The 10,057-nt window shown below is 35.2% G+C and overlaps 1 protein-coding gene across 7 annotated transcripts in view; it reads left to right on the forward strand.

The window, feature by feature from the left end:
- Positions 1 to 9,378, forward strand: part of LOC109545670 (zinc finger protein 865) — a 57,525-nt gene extending 48,147 nt beyond the window's left edge. For all 7 annotated transcript variants that reach the window (XM_048660876.1, XM_048660875.1, XM_048660871.1 and 4 more), the window contains 4 exons: positions 3,771 to 4,023; positions 4,084 to 4,449; positions 4,499 to 4,709; positions 4,765 to 9,378. In XM_048660876.1, the coding sequence (XP_048516833.1) occupies positions 3,771 to 4,023; positions 4,084 to 4,449; positions 4,499 to 4,709; positions 4,765 to 4,996 (1,062 nt within the window). In that variant the 3' untranslated portion in view covers positions 4,997 to 9,378. The remainder of the gene's footprint in view (positions 1 to 3,770; positions 4,024 to 4,083; positions 4,450 to 4,498; positions 4,710 to 4,764) is intronic.
- Positions 9,379 to 10,057: the final 679 nt, after the last annotated feature.

A 10,057-nucleotide genomic window follows, 5' to 3' on the forward strand; every position in this document is an offset into this window, starting at 1 on the left:
AAAGCAACTAAAGGCTAGATAACAGTCGAAAAAGATTCAAAGCAATAAAGCAGGCAATCTCGCTTTGAAATTCATGAAGAAAAGTTTTCTGTTTTCTTCAGTTTAATCCTTTTTATTAAGTTTGTTGTTTTTATATTTACTTTTCGAATTGCAGCTTTAAAAAATGGGCAAAAACCATTTAACGTATTAAAAATCCACATTTTTAAGCGCTGCTTTTGTGAATTGTTGCCTTTTTTTCGTTTCCATTGTTTTCGGTTCTTTTTGTAGTTTTTCTTCTTTACTTAAAAAAACGAAAGAAAAAAACTAACAGCTGAGTAAGAATTGTCCTCAAAATATTTATATTTGAGACGTTTCTTTTGACAATTATTGCCTGCTTTCCTCTCTTTTTATTTTTTTTATTTAGCTCTGTTGTTTACATATTTACTTTTAAAACGGAGGTTTTTGAATGGGAAGATAGTGAAAAGCTGAAAGAATCGCCATTTTCAAAAAACCGGATTAAAACTTTTTAAAGAGATGAAGGAGGCGAATTTTCCAACACAAGCAGAAGCTGGAAATAAATCGCATTTTTCAAGTCTTTAAAATCCTCCCTTTTAAATGCTGATTTGAAAAATGCAAATTGTTGCTCATGTTTTTCTGTTCATCACAAAAAAGCACTTTGTACAAAACTGCCGTTTTTTTCAAGGAGAAAACAGCTGAAAGCAAAGAAAGAATCGGCGATTTAAGAAAATAGAACATGTACTTTTGAAAACAATGAACGAGGCGAACAATTTCTTCTCTATATTTTATATTTTAGTTTCTTTTGTCAATTGTTGCCCACTTCGTCGTCCAGTTTTGTTTTTTCTTTCACTTTTAAAAAAAGCGAAGACAGTTAGAAGCTGAAAAAATCGCTCTTATTAAAACTACGAGGAGAACGCCCAAAAGCGTGGATTTTCTAACGAATCAAGGATCTGTAAATCAATCGCGTCATCCAAGTTCCCAAAGTCTTCGCTTTTTTATGTTTCTTTTCCAAATTTTTGCTTACGGTTTTGCTGCTTATTTTTACGGTTTTCTTGTGTTTCCCTTTACTTTTCAAAAAGCGGTTTTCCTGAAGGTGCAAACAACTGAAAACTGAGGATGAATCGTCATTCAAAATGACTAGAAAACTATTCAAATCGATAGAGAAGCATTTTTCATCACTTGAAAGATTTTTTACTGCATTGCATTTTCGAAGGTCGCTAAACCAACGCTTTGAGATATTTTTTGGTCAATTATTGTCTATTTTTCTTCTTTGGAATGCATATTTTTTCATTTTGCTTTTCAAAAACGTGCTCAGCTTCAAGAATAAAACAACTAAAAACTGAAGAGGAATCGACACATAAAAATGAGAGAGAGTAAAGGAGTTTCTGAAGAAAGACAACTTTTCAGAAGAACCAATCATCGTTTTTCAAGTCACAACATTCAAAATCCTCACATTTTAAATGTTTTTTCCAAATTTTTGCTTTTTTTTTCTTTTTATCGTCTTTGGCTCTCCTGTTTTGACCCTTTACTTTTGAAAAAAGCGCTTTTTTAGTTAAAAAGTAAAGTTTCAGTAAAAAAACGAATAACTTATCAATAACAAGTAATTGGCTTTATTACTTTTCTTCTTCGTTTTCCAAAAATGAAGTGAAGCGAATGCTTTCAAACAAAAAGCATCTAAATGCTGCCAAGGAATTTAAAAAATCGAAGAAAAAAGTTCAATGCGATGATGTAGACTAGATTTTCCTTAAATATCTCTAAATATATTGATAGCGTTTTGCAAGTCTTAAAATTTTTACATTTTAGATATTTCTTGTGTAAATTGTTGCGTACCTATTTTCTTTTCATTCCTTTCCCTTGACTCTGTTTCGTTTTCTATACAGGGTGATTCACAACCTTATGGACATAGAGCAGGGGCGTGTAGAGGACCTCAAAACTAGTCGAGTTTCATTATATTTTTTTTTCTCACGCCCATGTTGACGAGATACAGGGTGTTAAAGTTTCAAAAAAATGTTGGTATTTCACTTTTACACCTATAGTCTATGAGATATTTTGCTCAAATTTTTAACGTAGGCTAATGTTTAGACCCTTTACCCGTAGGTAGGGCGACTGGTTGTGAAAATCTACAGGGTGTTTTTTTTTTCTAGAGGCATACCGCATTTTACCCCTTTGAACTTTTTTGTCGTGCGCCACTAACTTCGATCGAACATATTTCTGCATTTGCTGATCAATTTAAGAATTTTCTGATCTCTTGCATTTTTTTCGTATCTGTCGTCGTTTTCGAGTTATTTGCACAAATATAAGTCTATGTAGGATTCCTGGGTGATTTTCCATGAATTTTCTTATAATTTTTTTGCGACCTGTTGTTCACATTTTCGTGTGAGAGAAATTAAGTTCATAATAAATTGAAATATTCGTTACATTTTTGTGTATTTTATTTGGATTAACTTACAGCCAATAAACCTCTATTATTGTAAATTAAATTAAAGTAAAAAAAAAATTTAAGTTAAGTCGTCTGCCATCCCTATTTTAACTTGCACTTGAAGCTTTAACAGAAAAATTTGAACCAAAAGACAAAAAAATTATTTAAAAAAATCATAGAAAATCACCTTATATTTGTGCAAATAACTCGAAAACGAAGACCGATACGAAAAAACTGCAAGAGGTCATAAAATTTTTAAATTGAACATCAAATGCTAAAATGTGTTCGGTCGAAGTCAGTGGCGCACCACAAAAAAGTTCGGGTAAAAGGGGGTATCCTTCTGGAAAAAAGAACACCCTATAGATTTTCACAATCAATTTACCTACGAGTAAAGGGTCTAAACATTAGCCGACGTTAAAAATTTGAGCCAAATATCTCATAAACTGTAGAAGTTAAAGACAAAATACCAACATTTTTTTGTCTGTGTATCTTGTTAATCATGGGTCTGAGAAAAAACTTAAATGGAAACTCGACGTGCTTAGAAGTTCTTTACACGCCCCTGCTCGGTGTCTATAAGGTCACCAATCACCCTGTATACTTTAAAAAAGTGCCTATTTTCAAAGAGGAAACGACTTAAAGTTGAAGTACAATCGACACTTCGAGTCTTAAAATAAGAGCAGATAAACATTGAAAGCGATGAAGGAGAGGAGTTTTTCAATCGATAAACATTTGTACAGATAGTGTTTTGCAAGTCTTTAAATTCTTGTGGCATATGTTGCCTTCTATTTGTCTTTTCATTTTTTAACTTTATTTCTGTTGCTTCTCCTCTTCTCACCTCAAAGGAAACATCTGTTTGTAAAATAGAACAACTTAAAGCTGGCGATAAAACATTCAAGGTCATGAAGAACATACATTTTTCAATAAATACAAATTTATAAGTATATAGTTTTGTCCTGCCCTTTTTATGTACATCTGATATAAGATCGACTTCAACACTTTCACATTCAAAGCGATAAAATATACAACTTTTTCAATAAACATTTGTAAATATATAGATTGTGCTTTGTAAGTCTTTGAATCGTTACTGTTTTACATTTCTTTGTGATTTGAAGTCAATTTACTTAATTTTGATTACCTCACTTTGGCTTCTCAAAAAAGATACTTTTTTAAGGCGAAAACAACCGATAGTTACAGTTTAATCGACCCTCTGGCACTTAGTAATCGCTGCGAAACATTCGACGCGATGAAGAATGCGAGTTTTACAACAAGACCGGTAGAAATTTATGTATTATTATAGAAATAAGTCCAGTCAATTTCTGTGAAAGGTGTCCTTAAAAGTGTCCTCTTTGCTTAGCCTGTAATGGACGTGGAGCAGCGCAGCAGTTCCTCCTTGGAGCGGCCCCCATCCTCTGCTTCCTCGCGCGCCTCCACCCCCGGAGCCTCACTGCTTCACTTTCCTTTGGCGGGGCTTTTGGAGGCTGGATTGGTGCCGCCACTGGACAGCCTCGGCCCTGCTGCCTTCCGCTGTGGCGCCTGCCTGGCAGGATTTCCATCCCCATGGCTTCTGGAGCAACACGCCGCCTTACAACACTTGCCTGGAGCTGCTGGTAAGCAGTTTCGCAATATCTTGCTTGTTCAATGTTGGGTGCAATTTCCGGATCCTGCAGGGCCAGACAAGCCGTTTGTGTGCGATCAATGCGGCCAATCCTACCGCTATCGCTCTGCCTATGTGAAGCATCGCGAGCAGAACCATCGCGCTCGCTTGCCTGCCGACAAACTATTTTCCTGCGATGTTTGTGGCATGCAGTTCAGATATCTGAAGTCGTTCAAGAAGCATCGGCTGAACCACGCACTGGAGCGGTTGCATGGGAGTCGCAGAGTGTCGGGGGACACTTCGGCCCCAATCTCTGCTATTCCTGTAGGGGACCAAGGAAGCGACCAAGTGTCCAGCAGCAATGAAGGGCTGCTGGATCGGGACGAAGAGGTTGCTGATGTAAAAGTTAAAGTGGAGCCAGAGGTGGAAGACGCTGCAGGTAGGTGAGGACGGAGGAGTTGCCAGATTGAGCAAGTGGCTGGTTTCAGGGTGCGAAGCTGAAGATCCCGAAAAGGCGGATGTGGATCAGGACGACACCATCGACTCGAGAGTGAGCGGGAACTTGGCGAACGCAACCAGTGAGCTTCTTCGGGCTGAAGCCACTGAAGCCTCAGCTCTGGCTACACTGTTGAGGGCTGAAACCAATGAGACAGCGGAGCGCCAAAGGGAGCGGCGCTTCGCTTGTCCGTTTTGCGGGAAGTGCGTGAGGTCGCTTTGATGCATTGAGGGGTTTTAGCAAAGCTCGATTTTGCAGGTGCGTGCGATCCAAGGAAAACCTGAAGCTTCATGTGAGGAAACACACGGGGGAGCGTCCATTCGTCTGTCTGTTCTGTGGGCGAGCTTTTGGCGGCAAAAGCGATCTCACTCGACATCTTCGCATCCATACCGGCGAGCGTCCATACCATTGCGATATGTGCGGCAAATGCTTTGCCAGAGCGGATTATCTGTCCAAGCACTTAACGACGCACATAAACACGCCACGCTAGGCGACACCAAACCGTTTCCATCCTTTTGTATCCAGTTTTTAGCTCTTCAATTGCTTTAGCGAACATTAGTTAGCAACATCCATCGACTGATTCATCAAACAGAAACCAGCGTTTGGTGAATCGGTCGGTTCTTTGAGGAGCAACGCAAGTTGTCTAGTACCGTCCTCAATACCAGCCTAAAATAGAACTAAAAGAGAAAACGCATCCGGTTCATTGTTTATTTGGCTGTGAATAAACTTTAGGTTTTGTGATATACCGTAACAGATTTTTTATTTACTTTTTTACAGATGACGAACAATAGATAGTGAGTTACCAAAACGTAAGCAATACTGAGTGGCATTGACGCAGTTCCTCTAGTCAATGATTTTTTGCTGAATTTGTCCGATTAGTCTGTTCGATGGGGGCAGGGTTCCAGCTAAGCAGCAAGTCTGAGGTACCTGAAATGTTGAAAACCATTCAAAACGGTCAACCTGCTGATTATTGCTCGAAAACTGCCCGTTGATTATTCCAAAACACAGCAGTCGATTTCACGTAGACGATTTATACATCGAAGATGAAAGATATATATAAACAAATATTCATAGTTATTTATCGATAATTCATATTAATTAATTAAGTATGTCCTGTGCCAAATCGATGTACCTCAAGTTTTAAACTACTTATTGGCTATATTGGCATAATGATTCAAAGTCCGGGCCCTGGTCAGAGCAATTCATGGCAAGTGTAAAAATATTTTTTTTTTGATAATTACTAAGGAAGGAGCAGTTGGCTGGCAACAAGGTCGTTTTTCAAAAATAGTAGGTCGTATTAAGTGTACAAACTGCTTTTGATTTTAAAAACAACATATTTTTCAATATGTGTAAGAGCTTTATATGAAAACGAGCAAAAGGCAACGAGCTTTCTAACGACTAAAATGTGCACCATTTCGTTATATTTATGTGATAAAATGGAAAATAACATTATATCTCAACACTACAAGCTACCCTTTTTTGAAAGAGACGCCTTTGGGCTCAAAAGCACAGTTTTGTTTAATTATTTTTAATTTAAATTGTCGAAGCGATGAGGGCGGCAAATTTTCTAACATTCAAAATTTGCACTAAATTTTTATTCTAATGTGAAATAATTGAAAAGAACATTGGATTTCAACACTCTAAGCTACTTTTCATTCGGTAAAGGTCGTTTTGGTCCAAAAGTACAGCTTTGCTTAATTATTTTAGAAATTTAATATATGAGAGCTATGAAGGAAGCGAGGTTTTTGAAAAGATAAATTTGCACAAATAACCTATGTTGATGAAAAGGAGTTAAAAATAGCATTAAATCGGAACTCCAAGTCCCGTTTCTTTGAGAAAAAGAGTTTTTGGCCCAAAAGCACAGGTTTGTTTATTTATTTTTAATTCAAATTGTCGAAGCGATGAGGGCGGCGAATTTTCGAACATTCAAAATCTGCACAAACTTTGTATTCTAATGTGAAATAATTGAAAATAACATTAGATTTCAAAAATCTAAGCTACGTTCTATTCAGTAAAGCTCTTTTTGGATGAAAATCGCAGCTTACTTAATTATTTTATAAATTTAATAAATCAGAGCTATAAAGGAGGCGAGTTTTGTAAAAAAATAAATTTGCACAAATAACCTATGTTGATAAAAAGAAGTTTAAAATATCATCATATTGGAACTCTCAAAGCCCCGTTTTTTTGAGAAAAACAGTTTTTGGCTCAAAAGCACAGCTTTGCTTAATTATTTTGCAATTAAAATTGTTGAAGCGATGAGGGCGGCGAATTTCTATTCGGTGAAGCTCTTTGGTTCGAAATCGCAGATTTGCTTAATTATTTTAGAAAATTAATATATCAGAGCGATGAAGGAGGCGAGTTTTTTTTTAATGATAAATTTGCACAAATAACCCATGTTGATGAAAAGGAGTTAAAAATAGCATCATATCGGAACTCTCCAAGCCCCGTTTCTTTGGGAAAAACTTAGCATTCGATTTCAAACCTCTCAGGTACTTTGCAATCGAAAAAGCGCCTTTTCGACCAAATCCACAGCATTGCTTAATTATTTTAAGAATTTAATATATCAAAGCGATAACGGAAGCGATTTTTTTAAACAGCTAAATTTGTACAAATACCATATGTTGATCAAAACGGATTCAAAAATTAATTAAAAAAAAAACAGTTTTTGATCCGAAAGGATAACTTTCCTTTTGCAAACAACCAAAGTTTGCATAAATGTTTCATCCTGACGTGAATAGTGTAAAATAACATCATATCTTGACACTCCAAGCTTCTTTCCTTGCGAAAAATCGCTGTTTAGTTCGGAATCACGGCTTAATATATCAAACTAAAGGCGAATTTTCTAACAACCAAAATTTGCACAAAATATTTTCTTGATAAGAAACTTTTGAAAAAAAACATCGCATCCTTAAGCTTCTTTCTTTTGGGAAAAGTGCTTTGTGGTCCAAAAGCACAGCTTTGCAATTATTTTAAAACTTTAATATAACGAAGCAATGAAGGGAGCGAGTTTTCCAACAAAAAAATATGAAAACATTTTTTATTCTAATGTGTAAGGGCTGAAAATAACATTTTATAGATATATAATTTGAACACTGTAAGCTTCGCTCAATCGGAAAAATAGTTTTTACACTAAAAACACAATTTTGCTTACTTATTTTTAGGCGAGTTTTCCAACAACTCCATTATAAAATATGCACAAATGCCTCATCTTGATCTAAAATACTTGTCGATGCCTAACCGTTCTAAGTCTCTCATCTGTGAAAAGATCCTTTGCCCCCAAAACTAAATTTAGCTGAGTAATTTTCAAACCACCAAATCAAAAGCAATTAAAACCACTTTTTTTGTCAAACGATATTTCTCTGATTCAGGCCCGAATGGAAAACGTGTACGTAGCTGTTAGTTTCACTTTAAATGTTTAACATCGAAATTGATTCCTTCCGCCGCCACTTACAAAGAAGTTTCCTATTTTTTTAACGAATATACTTAAGCCGCTGTGCATCAACGAACAATAGCAGATATTTTACTAATCGTGTATATGTTTCGGTTGTGGAGAACAAACGCAATATACCTCATACTAGTACAGATGTTAAACATTTAGTATTTTTTAAATATAATTATTATTATTATTATATAAATATGAATTAGGTAAGGTTTTATATACAGTAAAAGTGCGTTGGGGCAATTGATTCGAATCGTTTTCACAGAAAGTTTGGGTTTCTGTACACGACGGTGCCTTTAACTATTATTTAAATCATGGTGAACATACATTTGATTATTGCTTTCCATCACGGACAGAAACATTTGGCACAAACGTTATGGCAGGAAATKTTGGTAAATTAACGTGTATTTCACCATCGTTAGCAATACAACAATGTCCCAAGGCGGGCCCAATCCTTCCACGAATAAAATATATTTTAAAAATGTAATGTTTTTGCTAACAATATTATTGTAAATAAGAAGTTAATCTAAAAATAAATGTTCCTACTATGTGTGAATAGTGATTAAGTATATTTTTCTCTAACGAGTGTAAATACAAATGTATTAGTCAGGTAACAAGACTATTTCTTTATTTTAGTTTTATCTATTTGTTATTTTATATTATATTGATTTTTTCCAATTGTCGTGCGTTCGTATTCATCGACCATCTATTGCCTATTGCAAATAAATGTATTTTATATTTTCGTTTATTTCTTATTATTTTTTCTTGTTGCCTGGCTAACCAGTTGACACAGACGCAAAGCTTTGTAAGAAATTTTTCTAAAAGGAGGGGCATAGACTTTACTTCGTATTTAATCGTGACTTTTGATGTTGTTTGTCGGTGTCTACATTTATTAAAAAAATTTGAACGGTTGAATGTGTTTAGCGAAGGTGAAGATTGGTTGAGAACCCCATGCAGCAAAGAGTTGCTTAAATTCTCCAATGGTTTTTATTCCCTTTTTTCTCTGAAAAAATCCAGAAAATTTAAGCAATATTCCCTAGAGTTTTGAAGAAATCTGTGGGTTTCTCCATGTTCCTTCCCATATGGTTTTCAGCTTAATTTTTCCGTGCAATTCCATTTCGAACATGCACAACGATTTCTCCATAATGGGCTCGGTAAATGAATGGCGAGTTTGCTCAGAAAATTTCAAAGAAATAAAATGGTGCTGAACTATAATGTGAATGAATATTGTGATATAGAAATGTTGATTTGTAGGATCTTAGGATACCGATTTTATGAAGATATTTTAACTGATATTTTGAAAATCTTAGTGTGTCGAACGCGTTCCTTACTATTAACAACAGTAAGTTTATATAAATGTATTTTGATGTTATAAACCCGTATATTATTCCATACACTTGTATGTGTACAAATACATCGAATTCTTATATCCATTCATGTGTTTTATTTTGCATATATTTAATTTCGTTATTCGTTTAACTCATTTTACCTCAATTTAATTATATGCTTTAATATATCGATCTCATAGAGAGGCGAGTTTTCGAGAAAAGAACATCATACATCAACGAGACGAGTTTTCTAACATCCCAACATTGCACAAATTCCTTATCCTGGTGTGGAAAAGTTGAAAAAAATTCATATCTAAGCGCTCTAAACTTTGTGTTTTTTGCGACGATAATACCGTTTTGTTTAATAATGATATAACTTGAATATATGGGACCGATGAAGGAGACGAGTTCTCTAACATCCCAACTTTGCACAAACTTTTTATCCTGGTGTAAAAAAGTTGAAAACAAAATTACATCTAAGTGCTCTGAGCTTTCTTCAATTGTAAAGTGTGTTATTGCGACGATAATACGGTTTTGTTTAATAACTGCAGAACTTTAATCTATCGAACCGATGTAGGAGACGAGTTTTCTAACATCCCAATTTTGCACAAATTCTTTATCCTGGTGTAAAAAAGTTGAAAAAATTTATATCCTAGCGCCCTAAGCTTTCTTCAATTTTAAAAAGTGTTTTAATACATACAACTCTACCCCGTTTTTTGGAGTAAATCTTGGAACGTGGTTAATTTGAGAAAATCCGAATTCCTATGTATAAACAATAATACTA

Source organism: Dendroctonus ponderosae, unplaced genomic scaffold, assembly GCF_020466585.1.
Source record: "Dendroctonus ponderosae isolate FM_Combo_2020 unplaced genomic scaffold, Dpon_F_20191213v2 Dpon_F_20191213_1, whole genome shotgun sequence".
NCBI classification, from domain to species: Eukaryota; Metazoa; Arthropoda; class Insecta; order Coleoptera; family Curculionidae; genus Dendroctonus; species Dendroctonus ponderosae.